General features: G+C 36.2%; 1 protein-coding gene across 3 annotated transcripts in view; it reads right to left on the bottom strand.

Moving 5' to 3' along the window:
- Positions 1 to 19,203, bottom strand: part of WWP1 (WW domain containing E3 ubiquitin protein ligase 1) — a 58,050-nt gene that overhangs the window by 34,330 nt on the left and 4,517 nt on the right. For all 3 annotated transcript variants that reach the window (XM_014256184.2, XM_088051213.1, XM_005517048.3), the window contains exon 2: positions 1,067 to 1,157. In XM_014256184.2, the coding sequence (XP_014111659.2) occupies positions 1,067 to 1,136 (70 nt within the window). In that variant the 5' untranslated portion in view covers positions 1,137 to 1,157. The remainder of the gene's footprint in view (positions 1 to 1,066; positions 1,158 to 19,203) is intronic.

A 19,203-nucleotide genomic window follows, 5' to 3' on the forward strand; every position in this document is an offset into this window, starting at 1 on the left:
TTTTTAACTGCTGTAACATTGTCTCAATTAGCTACCAAACTTTTTTACTTAGATGAACTTTGCTTATCTTCAGACTACAAGTCTCAGTTCTGCTCTGATATCCCACAGAGAGAGAAACTAAGACTGGCAAAAATTGTCACTTATTTGACCGGTTCTTGTCCATCAGTAGCAAAATGCATAATCTACTTGGCCTGTTCAACATCTATTGAAAAATTATTCCCAACACAACCAGAAATTTCTAGGACCATTTGTAGCCTACTGTGTTTCCCTGCCATCCCTGGGATGGCTGATTTCTGCCTCAAACTATGAAAAAAAGTAAACAGGCATGAGAGACAATATAGTAAATTGTAACTGGATAGAAGGAAAAACATTCAAAGTGACATTCCTTACCGCAAGGAAAGCTGGTAATCTACAATCTTTGAGATACTGAAAATTCAACTGGACAATATAATGAGCAACCTGATCCAACTTCAAAGGTAGCCTTCATCAGAAGAGTGGACTAGGGAATCACCAAAGGTCCCTTCCAACCTATTCCATATGTTCCAAATTATTCCTTAAGTCTGTTTGGTCCAAGCTGTGGTCCGAAGGATATTATATTCAACAAATATTTACCTGGTATGTAATGAAAGAACTTAATCTTTTGAAGGGCTAGAAAATTTTTGTGATCTCCTCCAGTTCTCCACCTTCACTAAAACATTGCACCCACTTTCAGCTTGGAGTTCACTACAACTACCTATCTTTTTCTGAGAATTTCAGTAATATGTGTTCCTTCATCAGAATGCATGTCATTAACCACTCGTTCCCAAGCAAAATTTCCTGTAATTGCCTGTACTGTTGTACAGAATACCTCTGGGTTTTTTTTAAGATTTATTAAACCCTGTCATGCAACTCACTATAATCTCTATTTAGCCTCAAATCATTTACATATATTATAGTCATATTATTAACTGCAACATTCATATCATTAATTAAATACTAACTAATTCATTTTTACACTCACAGGATTGCTTTTATAGAACACATGTGTTTTCCTGTAAAAATCTCTATGATATGAATCACTACTTACCTGTTACTTGCATCTGTAATCTTCCATTACGGTTGTGACTTGTATCAGATCTTGGTGAGGCTGTGGCCATGTCAGAGGTTTAGGCTTCAGCCTAAAAAAACAAACAGCTTATTAAAAACTACTTATCTCTGCACATTAGCTACAGCTATTAAATAAAATGTTCAACTAATCAAGAAGTTACCAAATATTATTTAGGTACAGCAGAACACATTATTTCATAATAGCAGTTAAAAAAAGCAATCACTTTGGAAATTTGTCCCACGTTACACCTCTAAGGATGCCAAGACATTTCAGTAACATATATATTTACATAATTTAGAACAACTGCGTAAGGCAAGAATAGAAATTCAGCTGTGATGTATCAATAATTCTCTCTCTAGAAGACAAACTTATGGTGTGATTTCATATAAGCTGACCACCAACAACTTCAAATGAACAAAATGTTTGAAATATTTACGTTTGAAAATCATGATGTCACCAGAACAATTCACTCAAGCAGCAATGACAGCAATTCAGACAAATGTTTGCATCCTATCCCTAGATTTGCCACCAGCTTTCTGCCCCACTGTTGTCCACCCACAAATCACTTCCCTCATCTATTGAGACAGGAAGCACTTCACAAGGACACCCCACCTCACCACTCAGCATCTAAACCTGAGTGTGTCAGATCCCAGCTGGGGCATCCCAGCACATACCCGTGCACACAGCATCACTCCTGTCCTCCTGAACTACTACACCTGAAACATCTAGAAGTAAAAAATTCTGTTTCTATCAGACAACTTTTCACGAGAAAAGAATATATACGTGAAAAATAGACTTTCCCTGATCTGGATATTCCACATATTTGTTTCTGGGAACACGATTGCTTCTAGAAACAATATGGGAAGAGCTGTCACCAAACCTTTCTAATCATGTACCTCTATAAGTACATTCCCCCAATATGTGTGCATTTATAAATTAAATATATGTACCACTTTACTAATACACTCCATATATATTACAACATGTAAAACCAGAAATTAAAAAGGGTGAGATGAAGATGAAATAAGCAGTATGCTTAAAGAAGATTTAATGATAAAAAAGTCCTTTTGCTCTTACCAAAAAAAAAAAACCCAAAAAAACCACACAAACCACAAAACACAATCTTTTTTTTTTTTTTTTTTGTGAGAGGCATGTGATTGAATATGCTTCAGCATTTCTTAAAATGTTGACTTAACACTTCGTAATACAGTGATTTGACGGTCTAGTTTTAAATTCAGTTTATTGGCTGTCATAGCTGGAAAACACTATTTACAAAGATATGTACATCCAAATCAAAGTGCATCACTGGCTACACTTTCTAAATCACGACTCTCATTTTGCACCTCCATCCACTAATTATGCAAAGGTTTTTCTTGAAATCTGGCCAGTAAACTTCCATCTTCCCTGATATCAATCACATGTTATTGCAAACCAATGGAAGGTGATGCATTTTTGTACGTTTATCAAATTTTCAGATTCTGGAAGTCTTAATTGGGAGGACTTTTAAGCAGATAAGGAAATTCTGCTTCCAAGTTTAAGTGTACAAATACGGAAGGTTTTACAGATGACACATCTTTTCTGGCAACAAAAATCACACAAGGAAACATTTCAAAACATCCAGTTTCAAAATGCTTTCTCCATAGCATCAGTTTATTTCAAAAAGCAGTAGGTTTCTTGCTTGTTAAAATACCATCTTCACCTTCAAGGGAAGGTGTTTTAAGTGTCTTTATTTTTTTGAAAATAACTGACAGTCAACATACTCTTGACTGTTATCACCAAACAGGTCAGGAAATTCTTAACACTTATCTTTTTGTGAGATAAAACTTGTAATTAATCTTCAAGTTTTACAACTCTTCTAAGCAGTTTGCCATGATAACTACCAATGCTCTGCGCAGTACACAAGATCTTCCTGGACACACCCAGTGTCATTACAGATTATTTTAAATACTCTACTATTTAAAGGTTTTGTTATCATACAATGAACCACAATGATGACATCCTGCAGCATTTTGAGCACTTATGGTTCCAACTTCCTTGTTGCTTGCCTATGCATGATGAAATGAATAAATTCTGCAAGTGGTGCTGAACTTGTAACTTGAGCCAAAAACTTTTTTTTACTTCAGTCAAATCAGTCACTACATCTGCGGTTACTTTTGTACAGTTTTTCCATTAAAAAAAAATAAAATGTTATTATTAAAAGAAGATGCTGCTTAGAATTTATGATTCAGAATGTCTCTTCCCTGGTACATCTTTCCCTAGTGACTTAGTTCTTTGTGAATTTCATTACGGACACAGAATTTAGCAATTACCCTAAGCTGAACCACACCACAAACACCTATACTTTCATCCAACTATCTGTACAGCAAGCCTCCCCCACACTGTGTAATTTTTTCTAATATTTGTTTCTTCAGAACTTTGGCAATGTTTTCTAAACATCTTTCAACAGTATCTACTGACAAAAGAATGTGTTTTAGTTTGTCACCACATTGTTTGCCCCATCTTATTTCAGACATTTATACTACTGCAGGAAGATTAAATGTTTTCCCAACAGTGTCTGTGTCTTCTGCTACTGAGAAATCTCAAAAGATCCTAATGATTTATCATTAAATTTAGTGAACTCTTGTAAAGTCTTGGATTGAGCATAGCATGACTTTAACATCACTGAAAAAAACTGCAGATGTTTGTCTCCATGTTCTGGATGCTTGGATTTTAAACACCTTGCTAATGGTGATGGCTTCATACTATCATTAGCTGATACCTCAAGAAACAACGTTCACCATTTCCAATAGCGGATGTACATCCGTATTTGAAATACCATTCTTGATAAACCAAATTGTTCTGGCTGACTTCTTGTCAAATCTAATTGCCAGTGGTTTTATCTCATAATACATCTGATCAAGAGCTCATGCTAGAATAGAAGAAGTGTCAGTCCTGCCATGTTCTCATTATTCACATTACCAGTATTATCTTCAATCCATGGTCTATTTGCAGGATTTTTTATTAAGCACTTGCGCATTTTGTGAGGGTTTGTTTAGTAAAAACGAAATATTATAATCCACAAATCCTCCTAACTGGGCACAAGTAAACTGCATCCATCACAATACACTGGAAGTGAATGAACAAATGAAGGTGCTACTGTGACCCCATCATACTGCGGAATACCAAATTCAGGACACCTCATGAACCAAATGTGACACAGGAGCATCTGACATACAGACCTACAGAGGGTGGAGTGTCAATATGTATACTAAATAAAGCTTAAGTTCTTTCTTATTTTTCAGGTAAAATATAAGTCCTAGATTTTCTTCCCACATTTCACTGGATGGTGTTCTACACCTGACTTTGGAGGCCATTGATATGGAAAATGTCATAAAAGCAACACATTCAACCAATTCTGAGGCAAATAAATTCAAGTTCTTCACAAGAAACCAAGATCTGTAATCTAATTCTAAGCACACATTAGAAAACTAGTCTAGGCATACTTTTGTAATTGAGAAATTATAATTATTTCTTTCCTCCAACTGTTTAACCTGCATAGGTCTAAAATGCTAGGGGGATTTAGGTTTTTATTTGGTTGGTTGGATGAGTTTTGTGGTTTTTTTTATCTTTACATCAAGGATGCACAAAGCAAAATAAATACAGAAATAAATAAATAGTGTCAGAATCCTCAGGTAGACAATTCACTGTATAATCTCCTCAGACTTCACGTGTTGATTTATCTAAGTAGTACCACCTGCCCAAACCTGAGTTTCTGGTTCTGCTAGCTATTAAGCTGCTAACTGCATTTGAAAAACATGTTTGCCTATCTTCTGATAACAGGGAAGTGAGAAGTCACTACACTTAGCTTTGCATCTTTCCTCTTGAAGGAAAAAAATGAGCACAATGCTTGGGAGAAATGATTGCATTGTGAGGGAGACTTCAACAGCTGATGGAGATGAAACAAAGTTAGGCTTGGGTTGGCTGAGGGGCTGTAACTGCATGACTGCAACCCACAACAACAGTCCCCTGATGTTCTGTTCTGAATTAACATCCTTCTATCACAGAAATCGATTTTAAATTCTTGCCAATATGGTACACTTAGGTGCATTTACACAGATTACAGTTCCACATTTTCAGGATATTGTAAACAAAATACTGACGTGCACATCAAATACATTTTTAGAAAAATACACTAAAATATATGAAAATTTTTAAAAAAGCATTTTAAAATTTAAAAATAAATACAGGTTTTTACCAGCAATACATAAAGTTTTTTATCACAGCTTATATTGAAAAGGGCTTTACTGAACAGAGCAAATTAGTTCAACTGACTGATTCTGTTTTCATCATGTTCCAAAGATTCTAACAGTTTTCATCATGTTCCAAAGATTCTAACAGCTGCAGCCCACTCATCCTTTCTTATGTGATTAGAAATCAAGATTTGGTTAGGAATTTAGGAGAAAGAAAACATTAAATTTATTTAAGGCTTCAGTCATCAGTTATTTTCATCACTAACTATCCAAACTCATCTACCAACATTTTTTAATTAACAGGTTATTGCCTAATCAGCTCAGATGCAGGTTGGTTCTTTCAGGAAACAGCCTGCTCACATGACAATGTTTGTCATTTTCATTCAAGATCCAAAAAGCTACTCTAAATGTTAATATTTAAACAAACCAAACAAAAGAGTCTTCACTGCCTGATGCATACTGGGTCATACCTACTTCCAGTCAAACATGTTTTTATTCCAGGTAAACAAAGCCTTCAGGAGGAAAGTCAGCCAAACTCAGTTGTACAAGATGAACAATTTTACCTATAGCTTCAAATGCCTCTTAGTCCCTAAAGGCTGGTCTGAACATATGACAAATGCTGCTGCACAGTTGAAAAAGAGAAGCGTAATCCAAAACTTGGCCCTTCAACCTTTGACAGGAAAATTACTGATGCAGACATGGCAGGGTGATGGCAGAGGTGAGGTGAGGTGAGACACTGGACAAGAATTCTATCACAGGAACTGTTCGCAGTGCTGACAAAAACAGTATTATTGACATTTTGTAAGGTACTAGTATGGATTGTCACACTCAAGAAAAAGACATGAAAAGCTCTCCTGGGATAATAAACCATAAAAAAAGAGAAGTCCAAAATTAACAAAGCCTGGAAGTAAATAGTGTTGACATAAATGTTTCCAAAAACCCCAGGTTTCTGGGGAGCAAGGCTGCTGCAGAGAGACCACTTGTATATTGAATGAAGCTAAGCAGAGACAATACAGAAGTCACATAAGTAGAATAACTGACAGACTTACATGAGGATGGGACTACCATCATTCTTTTACCTTATTAGAAGTATAACATTTTATAAACTGAGGAAAATTTCTGAAAATTCTAGTAGAGATTCTTCCTATACTGAAAACCTGCAAGTTTCAAGGACTAGCAACCTCCCATCTTGATGAGCCAGAAATTATATCTGCACAGCCAAAAATAAATGAAATTTCAGCCAAACACATTGTCTGATCTGCAGAAATGCATAGGATGGCAATTAGACCAAGTGAAGTGAAAATACTCGTTTAGGAGGACTGAGTAGTTTTCCCATCCAGAGTAATGTCAAAAACAAAATACCTGTATTTTCTTCATCTAATTTGCAAAAAAGTCTCCATGAGAAAGAAAAACAGATGGTGAAGAAACACTGAAAGATGAAGATTTTTTTAACTAAACTATTTTAAAAGTCGTATTTCCAATAATGAAAGCCCTTACCACTAATGGACAAGGGAGCACCATATCCTATGTGCACTGTTCACTGTTTTCTTGCATCATGGAAAAACTTCTTTTCCTCATCCCTAAATCCTTTTCTTGTCTCTCAAAATAAATGCCCAGCTTGGCTCCTGAATATGTTGATTAAGGGTTAAAATCTTTGAGGTTATCTTTACATAATCTTAAAAAGAGGATTGCATACAGCAATGCAAGGGTCACCATCCTCGCAGTTAAAATCTTCCAGAAAATGAGGGCTTTAATACTGACAGGGCTAAAATCACGATACATTCCCAAATATGAAGTTGCTACACTTCCTTATTCAAGCTTTAGGTTAAACTTCACTGGTCTAAAGGGTGTGAAGATTTACTTTCAGAACTGTTTCATCAACACATACAAATACCATCCCCAGCCTCAAAATTCCTGGACAACAAAAATTCACAGAGAGACTCTGGAGAGCCCCATGAAGACCACAGTGATCACAACCCTTCTGTCTAAACCACCCTCATCATACATAACCATTACATCAACTGAAAGAGTACAATCTAGTTATTAACTCCTACAGCTGGTATATTAATATTATTTCAGTTGTATATATTATTTTGGGTAACTACAGATAGATTAGGACAAAGCAAGACCCAAGCAAAACCATGGAATGGACAACATAGTAGACTGTTAAAAGATTTAAAGGATCATTTTCTAATTCATGTGAATCAACAGTTTCATGGAAGTCAGTCTCGTTAACAATAACAACACTTATAAAATTTACACTTCTGTGAACAATACTCTCTAAATCTCAAAATGCTATTAAAACATCAGAAATCAATGGGAATAACAACAGTGAATATTTCATTTATTTATTTTTCCGTCATTAGTAATTACTTATTCATAGAATTTAAGCCGTCAAATTTTAAATTGCATTACTCATTCGGTAATGAGTGCACCTAGTGCAGTGATAGTTTGTAAAGCTGAAAGTTAAAAAGTATCCCTGGAGCAGCAAAATTGCCTGATGCTGCAAATCAGTAATTGAGGAGATACTTGATGAAGAACCAAGGCACTCAGACGTAAAAGAGTACACCCACCAAGAGAGAAAACAATTTCCTTAGTCATATGATACCACAAGAATCAAGCTAGGAATAAGACAAACAAAAAAAAAGTACCAAGATAGTACAATCCTGTGATATCATTTCGTAACATACAGAAAATCCCATTTATTTTTTTTTTCCACTTTAATTCACTAATGTAAAAACATCAAGTAATGCTAAAGGTTAGAGAAATGAACAGTGATTTCAGGAGGCTGTAGGGGTCAGAATATCTATACTGTAGCTGTTCTGATCTTCTGAGTGTGAGTTTGGGAAGGAAATATTCTAAGGAAACTCTGCCCATGGTAGAGCACGCAGGGTGACAAAGCAACCCTGTGTGAGAGTCTTTCAGGAAAAAGACAGTTGGTCCCTTTGCTGGAGAGCCAAGGAAATCATCCACACTTCTAGTCCTGCCTCCACACCCTCCTCCACCAAAGAAACAAAGGCTGGGGTGGGGGTAAGGGTGTTACCATGCAAGCAAGTTTCTTAATCAATTTCTTTCCATTAAGACTTTAAAAATCCAGAATTTTTATTCAACACAATTCTGACTGAAAAGTCCATTTCACTATTTATCAACAGTAAAAATAGTGATGATTTTTCACAGCTAATTGAACACATGTCTAATTGACTGGGGTTTTAAAAAAAAAGAACCAAAACAGTATTATTTCCAGAAAGAACCATTAACTCTATTATCATTAAAAAAATGAAGGGTTTCTCCCTTTACCATCAGGAAACTTTCAGTTCAGTAATTCAATATGCACAAACAGAAACCAGATCTGAAACAGATCCAGAGAAATATCGGTAGACCCAAAAATGTGCTGGCTTTTCTTACACTGTGCAAGATAGCAGAGTCATTTCTACAATTCTTCTTGCCCACTGCAACACTAACAAAAAAAAAAATCTAAGACATGGCATTCCCTTTATGGACAGCTTTGATCATCAACAAAAATTACAGTAGTATTTACACATAGGCAAATAAAGAATTTAAAGGTTTATTTCCTCAAATGCCACAAACCTTACCACAAACCAAATGCCACTTTAAGAAGCAATGGAAATATTTATTAGTATGAGATGTCTTCCACAAACACCAGTAGGGCCTGCCGAGAACCACTGAACATTTGCTTCATTTTGAAGACAAAACTAATTTGTTCTTCACAAAAATTTAATGTCTACTCCTCCATTTCAGATGTTAAGATCGTCTTTAAGATTTACTGTTACAGGCCAATTCAGAATGTTCACAGTGCCATTCTCTATTCTGAAAAAATATATGAGAAACAAGAATATACGGTGAAGCCAAATAAAAACTTCAGTTTTGGGGCGATGGGCTGGGATACAGACAAGACATTATGTAGGCCAAGGTAATAGATTTAATTAATCAACAATTAATTGGTGTATGGGGGAAGGGGGGGAAGAAAAAACAACCCTACTCCTGTGAACATTAGCTTCCAGTATAAAGCTATATTCATGGACATCTTATACACACTTACTGAAAATATTTGCTGGTTTGATTCCTTTCAATAGAATGAAACTTAAAATACTCATAAAGCTGGCAAAATGGCACTTCAACATGATTCAGCCACTCAGAACTCTTTTAAATATATACTCTGTTACACTCACTCTTAAGGAACCAAATTGTTTGAACATAAGAACAACTTTAAGAAAAGGAAAATACTGCCTAGCTATACTATTATTTTAATTATTTCACATCTTTCTAGCTGGCAAGGAATTAACAAAGGGTATATAGAGCTGTAAATGAACATATTATAATAGTTAACCAGCCAATAAGTCCCATTTAAAATAGGACTTATTACTAGAAGTTGCAAAAACATTAAAGAGATTTTTTTTAATGTAAAATACAAAGGCTTGACACCCTTTAGTTAATTGAAATTAAGTAAATGAATTGAGCAAGAGCTATTAATTAATGAACCACCATTAAGCAGCAGGTGGGTCTTCCGTCATTCTTACAGATACATTGAAAGAAATGGTTCAGTGGCAAAATCCAGTAAACAGTGCTTCAATGTGTGACTCCTGCTAGACGTATGCTAGAAAAGCAAAGTCCAAGTTACACGAACAGCTCTAACCTTTGATTTCTAATCTGGATGCCTTACCTTGAAACTCTTGGATTCGTTCAATTTAACTTAATAGATCTGTTTACATGACACTGAAATGCTACTTTTTTTTCACAGACTAAACTGAGTTCCGTATCTTCTGGCATTCTGCTTTTGCCACAAGCAGACAATTCCCAAACACACCGTTTTACCTGCATGAATTCAAACACTTCCTGGCTTTTAGACCCCTTATTTTTTTGTTTTCACCTTACTGTCTTTAAATTTCAGTCTTATGTATATTTTTCTCTTTGCATTTTATACCTATATAATTCAAATTTTTTTCTGGGAGATATTTTAATTATTAAACACAAAAGTACACATGAAAGCCATGGTACAAAATAAAAAATATTTAAGAATGGAACAAAGTAGCATGCATGCTTACCATCAGGCTGTCTGTGTCTTAAAATTATGTGTGAAGTTAAAGAACCTGAAATATTACAAATACTTAAGTGACAGTGTGCTCAATGAAAGAAACATTATTAACTTTCAGAATCCCTGTGAAAATAATTTAAGCAATAGTTCTATACTCAAACTGAATGCAAAACATGGTAGAAAATGTATTCAGAATCATAAAGCATAGAGCAAGTTTAATAATTAGCCAGTAAATTTGTAAGATGCAGTGAGTACTACTGAACAGTCTCCTCACCTATGAAGCACCATTTGTAAAAGTATTATAAATAGTCACTTAAGTCATTGTTTAATAGATTAGAAAATATTAGAAAATATTAGAAAATATTAGAAATGGAAATCAGTTTTCCTCTGACCATTTAAAATAATGCTAGGAGCATGGATTTTACTTCTCACACAATGGAAACACACGGTGACAGTACTTCTAGGACAGGATCATAGTAATGACCATCATTTGTTGAGCAATAAATTATTTTCTGTGGTACCTACTGCTAAACTTGAGTCAGACAAATACTGATAGACTGAAATGTAGGTCTCTATCTTAAATAAAAATCTAGGCTAGTTTATAAAAATGGAAAGCTAACAACCTGAAACTATTTAACAGAATAGTTAGCTACTTATCAAGATCATAAGATTCCTTCAGATCCCTTTAGTAGTTACTTCTTACTAATAGTTTCTCCAGTTCCTTTGGTATTGATGTGTTTAAAATACATATGTTAAAAAAATAACTATTCCATCAAGCACATAAATATTACCTACACAAACAAAGATCTGGAAAACCAGAAAGGACAGTGAAATATACTGTTCAAAACATTTGTAACTGTAGGACATATTCTATGCTAATAGTGAATACTGGAAACTTTTTTTTAAGTAGAGGTGCTCCAGTGCCATAATCATCGTGATGGTCCTTTATTAAACTCCCTCTGGCACATCCATGTCCCCTCTGTACTGAGAAGCCCAGTAGTGGGCACAGCACTCCAAGTGTGGCCTCATCACCAGTGCTGAATGAAAGCGAAGGACCACCTCCCTCAACCTGATGGAGATTCTTTGTCTAACATAGCCATCATGTTCAGCCTCATTTCCACCATGACACCCAGATATCTTCTGCCAGCAGAATGTTTTGCTCCTCCTGTTAAAACTGTAAACTACTATCGAAACCACAATCAACAGACAATATCCCTCACTCCTTTAAGAACAGTTTACATGTATTCTCCCAAAACATGAGAATTACTTGAGGCTGAGAGGTCTTGAAAAGGAACCAAATTTGTTAATTAGTACTCCAAGAAAATAAATGAGAAGAAAGCTATGAGAATATCCTCATACTTTCTGTTTTCATTAACATATTTTTGGGAGTGAATCTTCAGACCAGCCAGAACAGTCAGGGATACAGGAGCATTTAATTTCTCATCTTTTTGCCAAGCCCACAATACGTACTGGTGGGTATAGATACAGTATCGGCTTCTTTCCTTTTGGATCTGCTTTCACAGAAGTAGAATTTCAGCTTAAGCACTCTCGTCCTCCAAGGTTTATGAGGCCTTGACAGTAAGACAAGGCATTACTTCTCCCTGTCAGTAAATCCACAGCTTCTCCAGAGATACTTCAACATCCCTGATACATCGTAAATATTTTGTTACTAAGTTCCAAGTTGCCAACCCTGCAGCAGACAACAGAGAACTGAACTGGAAAGCAAACTGTAACTGTTCTTAAAACACAGGACATCCTGAGATGGAAGAGACCCCTGAGGAGCATCCTAACCAACTCTGGACTCCACATAGTACAACGTAAAAGTTAAACAATGTATCCAAGAGCACTGTCTGAATGCTTCCTGAACAGGATGGATTGGTCAGTTACCAGGGCTATGATATTACTGGCATTTGTAACAGCCGGTGGAACGAGTCCCATGGCTGGGGCGCTGGGATGGAGGGATACAGGCTGTTCATAAGCAATAGGCAGAGCAGGTAAGGTGGAGGAATTGCTCTGTATGTGAGGGAGGCTTTGATTACACAGCCCTTATAGTTAGTGATGATGTGACTGAGAGCCCCTGAGAGAGGATTAAGGGGGCGGAAAAAAAGGAGTTACGGCAGTGGGCGTCTACAACTGATAGCCCAGCCAGGATATAATCAGTGATGAATTGTTCTCTAGGCAATTTAGAGGAAACCCTTGAATTTGTAGCCCTTGCCCTTACAAAAGATTTCAATTCATATCAACCAGGAGCACCATACCACTGTGATGAGGAAGTCTTGGAAATTCTTGAAGTCTGTAGGAGGTAACTTCTTGTCACAGGTACTCAATGAGCCAACTAGAAATGATGCCCTCCCAGACTTGCTATTTGTGAATACAGAAGGACTCATGGGGGATGTGACAGTAGGTTACTGTCTTGGCAGCTGTGATCATGAAATGATCCTGTTTAATTTTTTATCCTTCTAGGATAAGGCCACTGACCTTGTGGATGAAGGGAAGATGGAGGCCACAGCTCTGGATTTTAGCAAGGCTTTGATATTGTTCCTCACAACATCTTTCCGGACAAGGTGCCCAACAGTGGGATGTTCATGGTATGCTCAGTGAAGTACTGTCCAAAGGGCAGAACTCAAGGCATTGTACCAAATGGGACCAAATCTGACTGGTGACCTGTCCCAATGTTCCTCAAGGCTCAGCTCTAGTGCGAGTCCTGGTCAATATTTATATCACTGATCTGGATACTGGAGTTGTACACACCAGTAGCAAGTCTGCTGACTTGAAACTGGGGAGGGAGGCACTAATCTCCTCTCCAGGTTATTTAGTGACAGGACATGTATGAATGGTTCAACATTGAGTAAGGGAAAGCTCAGACCTGTCACTAGAATGTATTTCTTCACTGAGAAGTTGGTCAAACACTCTAACAGGTTTGTTACAACTGTAACATTGTACAAATGTACAATGCCTTAACAACACGGTTTATCTTGCTGTCAGCCCTGAACTGCTCAGGCAGGTGGACTAGATGACCATTGTAGGACCCTGCCAATTGAAATACTGTACTCTATTTCATTTTTGCAAACTGACAACTTGGGGCCATGACATGGGGAGCTTGTTCCAGTGCTTGACCCCACTTTTGAGATCCTTTCCAATATACACCATTCCATGATTCAGCAGAGAACTTCTTATTAACCAACCAAACCAAGTTTTAAGCAATTCCCTCACCTCTTATCACTGGACACCAGAAGATCAGCACCTCCCTATCTCTTCCCCATCATAAGTTGAAGATAGCAATGACGTCACCTCTATGTCTCATCTTCTCTAAGCTGAACAAACATAGTATCCTGAGCTGCTCCTCATAAGTCATGATCTCCATTCCTCCTTTGGACAAATGCTAACGTTCTTCACGCTGGGTCTGATATAAATATTACTGTATTTATCTTTCTTAAGCCAAGCTATATGCATTTTCCATCCCTCCACCTCAAAAACCAAATCTTCCTCTACTCCTATTGATATGGAGAGCAAGCTATATACAAACAATATTTTCTGCATTTTTTCAAGCACATTCACTGACCATGGCTACAAATGCTGCAGAATTGATCTGTGCATTATCTGTAACATTACCAGCCTCATAAAATGGTCTAAGAAAAAAAAACAGTAGCAATACAGAAGTTTACAAAAACTGTACTTCTGAGTGTTATGCAAGAGGCCCAGACAAATTACTATAATTCCACTGCACACATCTGTCTGTTCTGTTTTGCCTTATACTTGGACCTGTTTAGCCTTGTTTTCCCAAGCAAACATCATATGCATGACTCATACTGTCCACCTGCCTCTTCCCCTCTCTTCCTTTTATCTCCATGCCTCTAAGTGAACCTATTCACCACCAGATTCAGTTAAAATAAACTGAGAATTAATATCTTCTGAAACACTAAGTTTCCATGAGTTTCATAAAGTTCAATAGCGTAGCAGAGACAAGAGACACAATTTCATGCGCTTGCTGAGCGAAGGGCTGCAGTGTGAGCTCAAGCTCTCTATGCTGCCTGACTCAAAAGCTACACAAACACCACAAAAGCTCTGAATCACTCTGAGCTGCAGCACTGCATAGTGCCTTTTTTACTACATGTAAGAAAGGTCTAGAAGGGCACATGAAGCAAAGAATTGTAATTGTAAGAAAAGACTGTCTAGAACCTAGCTCCACTGCTACACAGCAACTTACAGCAAAATATTTACAGTATGCATTGCCTGTGAATATTAATCACAATGATGCTTCTAGATCCTATCAAAATGTCAATATATGAAAAAGATCACAATGCCTCCTCTGTGTTGCAGAAAAAAATACACACACAATGAAACACAGTAAACAACTTCCAGGTTTTTTGAATGGAAAAATGGTAAAGGCCAACACGCATGTCAAGAAATCAGGGAAGAATATTTTCTCCTTGATTCTAATATTTAGCTGAATAGTTCTCATGTCTGCCAGAACATCTAATATGCTAGCTACACACGCTTTTCTGGGTTGTCTTCTCTTATGGATAATCCTAATGCTTGGTACAAATTACTGCTCATCAGACTTGCATCAAGAGCAATGTAAAGAAATATATTAAGATAGATTGTTAAAATATGAGCAGATTTTAGTGTACCTACACTGCAAACAGAAAACTTTACCCCCTAGTTACATACAGGCACCTCCATATTAAACTATATAGATAACCTATTTTAACCACATGGAAAATGGAGAGGCATGAGCTTCCAAACAGGCAGAGAGCCTGAGCATATACCAAGAGCACCCAGATAGCTTATAAAATCCACTTGCAGGAATTTGTGCCTGTCAGCATCACCTTATTAGCTACAATAGCTTTGACTGGTGTAAATACACCTCTACTGCAGACACAGCAAAATCAGCAAACATGGAACAACTTTAAAGATGTTAACCAAGACTGCTGCTGCTACTGTTACATCCCCCCACACACACTATGTTTTTATGGGGTATGAAAAAAGGTGACTAAGGAACACCAATAACGGGAAATAAATTATTACAGCTCCATAAAATAGTTTCCCAGCCACCTCATTGTTTTGGTAAGTCAGAAAAAAACAACAATTCAAAGAGGGGAAGAGAAGCCTACTCACTGTTATGAGAAAGTGGCAGAAAGGGTTTTGCACAATTTTTGTCAGTAAGACATTTGATGTGATCCACCTCTCACCAGTAACTTTATCTCAAAAAATAGCTCAAAGAAGTATAAGTAGAATTCACTGCATGTTCTCACTCTCTTTTCTCTGAATATTTGATTTTTTAAAAGTGCTATGCAAGGCTCTTTCCAGCTGTCAATCTCAGCAGTGTTAAAACACTAAAACATGTCTGTCCTACTTCCAGCCACAGACTGCACTAATCTTACCTATTTCTACCTGAGAGCATTCAGACAAGTATTGTCACTTACTTTTTCAGAAATAGCCCTTCAGTCTCTACAGTGCTACAGAATCCAACCTGATCCTTACCAAGGCTCTAAGCTGATGAATAATTCTCACTTCTTAAAACAAAGGCTTGCTTGTTTCGGCTAGATATTTTCCAATCCAGTTTTAACCTGAATTAATCTGATTCCAAAATTTAACTACAAAAAAACTTGCAAGATAAGAACATGAAAATTAATAAAACAGAAGTCTTATCAGAAGGGCCCAAAATTTGACTTTTCAAGTTCAAGGGCTAGTACTGGACCACAATAATACAGTTTAACACATCATTACAAAAGCAACAGTGAAAGAAAACAATTCCAAGAAGGTCAGTGTCCTTTCTAGTGAACATCTAAAGACTAAGTTATAAAACTTAAAATGATTAACAGCTTATTCTTGAGAACAACACTGCCTTGAAACCAGGTGGCTACAAAAAGTGCACAGAAAAGACCAGCTTCCCACTGAAGGATGTCAAAGTTATTCCCTAATTCAGGTTGATTTTCAGGGGACTTGTGAGGCTAGATATTAGAGGAAAGACAAACAAGACAAATGCATCTCCAGCATCTTTTACTCACAAAACACACACTTGCATGATATGGTCAACACACAGGCCTTCGGCCTGAAGAGTATTAAAAATGCTTAGTCATTCTCTAAGTCTTCTTCCATATGAATCCCTCCTCTTCTTGCTGGCCTTTTTTGTGCCTCCTTCAGTCGTCCTGTACAGCTTTCAAGACAGGGCAGAACATGGAAAAGTTGAAAAAATACACAAAGCATTCATTTAAGCTAGGAATGCACTGTGCACATAAACGGTGGCATGATGATGTTGTCATCTTTAGTCTATTCCTACATCTTCATATCAACCCTTAAAATCACCAGTTTTTAAGCAGTGGAGTGCCACTAAACATCCAGAAAAATGTGCTTAGTTCCCCTCTGTTATCAGGGAGGGACTGAAACACAAAATGTTCAGATATTCAGGAAAATAAGCTCAAAGTGTATCTCTCTGTTAATAAAGATTTATTTAATCAATTTTGATTTCTTATGGCCTTTAAAGCTTTGAAACTGAAGCAATCAGCACGATAGATTTATACAAAAGAGACAAGAACAGCAACCAACTCTGAAAGTAGGCTATCCCTGACAGCTATATTCCAAAAAAAACAAAATATAAACAAACTATAACCAAAAAAAAGGCTACAATGGGCAGTCTAGACTAATTTGCTCTTAGAAAATATTTTAAGATGCTTTTAGTTTATGCACCAAAGTATGATCTGTATGGTCTTTTTTATTAAAATCCTTATTTCTTAGCAATGGATTTCCTCCTTGTCTGTATAACAATTTATTCCTTATTTTGAATCATGCATCAGTACATCTCAACTGAATTGTGTAAGAATTACTTCTTGACAGACTACCCTCCTCAAATTTCAAAAGTGTGCTCTAACATCTCTTTGTTTAGTTGTATGGATTAAAAAGCATAGGCTTAAAAGGATTAAAAGCATAAGCTGAAAATTATATTTAATATATTTAATATTTAGGGTTCTGTTGGTCTCTGCTAGAGTCCTCTCTTCATTTTTTTTAAATGCTAAAAATTAACATTTTCCATTTCATTTGCACAGAAGCTGTACTACTCTGATAGTTTTCTCCTCAATCAGTTGTATTTTCCTGATCAAAGACTGAATACAAACAACAAAGAAACCCAATAGTTCACTTCTAAAAGATCTGGGAGATTCCCAAAACCATTTATCATAGAAAAGTAACAAATATGCTTATGTAAGTAATATAAAAATAGCATGTAAGCTCATATATATTATATTCTGAATACATTCCAACATTTAGCTTTTTACTCCATTCCTGATGGGACATTTTTGTAAAATAATTCTTAACTATGTTTGGTTCTTGCTACCAAATACTTCATTACATCTCGTTTTGAGGAATTTTCATTATTCCTCATTTTGAGGAATAGATGTAGCTAATCTTTCCAACACACATTAGGTCTCCTATGTTAAGACAAAAAACGTACCTATCACCAAATATTACACTACCCACTTATTTCCATCTGAAGGTTCAGCTTTCATTACTCAATAAATAATTTCACTACCTAAAGATTTTGTCAGTTCATTAGCAGAAGACATTTTATCATGTTATGAAATAAGATTCCAAATAGTTTTCTTTCCCTTAGCTATTCCCTTAACAATGCATTTTAATTCACCATCCCATGACAAAATTTTGTCAGCAATCTCTTACAAGACATTCAGCCAGGGATTTATTTTATATTGGAATGACACACAGATATCAGTGTTCCACCAGATTTTCAATCCTAACTGAATTTTTCCTGTCCTTGTAACCGGCATCTTGAAGTCAAAAATACATCCTTTTTTTTTTTCTTTTTTCTTTTTTTTTCCCAAAATTTTTAATCTACTAAGAAAAGTGATCATTTTTTAAAAAGATAATGCTGTACAAAGAGAGCTGGAAGTGGAAAATAAAATGTGCCAAGAATGGAGGAAAAAAGGGAACTGAAATTTAAGAAGAAGCAGCTTCCACACTTCTAACCTGAGGAGAAAAGGGAAGTTCACCAGTCCTATTACTCTTCATCTTCTATTGACCCTTCCTCTTACATTTTATTTTGCCTTTTAATTGTTATGTTTACAAACATAATTTTATGTCATCATAGATGCTAGGAAATACAAGAGAGAATTTTGTATGTAATTTTGGTACACCAGTTAGTAAAAACAAGGTCAGCTTTCAAGATTAAGGTATCATGATCTGTTCAGTTTTGCTTCATCCTTACAAACAACAAACAAGAAAACTCTTTCTGAATTTCTCATGAACTACCACAGCACTCCGTTTCAAAACTGGACATGTGTTATTTTTTCAGTTCTGACGCCAAAGCGTATTGTACAACTTTACAGATTATCAACTGTATCTTTCCTGTTTCCTTTAGCCCATTCTAAAACTATAACTAATTTGATTTGATATATACTGAGAAATTGCTGGCTACCTTGAACCTCACATACAATCCAAAGTTCTCTTATGTTTTTCACCCATCTATATATGAGCAACAGATAAAAGTTTTTAGTTGCTTCCTTTTTTAAAGGATTCTTCTGCTAATTTCCTGCTCCATTTAAGTCTTACAGCAAAAGATCTGGGTTAAAAACCCCAGTAATGAGAAATGTGTGCAGAGTATCCTGTTTACTGCTGTCTATGCTCACAGAAGCACAGATGAGAGCTCTCCTCTGCCCACTTCAGGCTGCAAGGTGAAGATACTTAAATGCACAAAACAGAATTATTTTGCTGCTTATCTTTAGAATCTGACTTCCTCTTCTCATCAGTTTTTAAAATGCTTTCTTCTATCTTCAAGACAATTTCCTGCAAAATAAGCCTAAAATCCTAATGGAATCAAAGTA

Source organism: Pseudopodoces humilis, chromosome 1 (genome assembly GCF_049639895.1).
Source record: "Pseudopodoces humilis isolate 2021_Gansu_Grassland_sample_001 chromosome 1, ASM4963989v1, whole genome shotgun sequence".
In the NCBI taxonomy this organism is placed as follows: Eukaryota; Metazoa; Chordata; class Aves; order Passeriformes; family Paridae; genus Pseudopodoces; species Pseudopodoces humilis.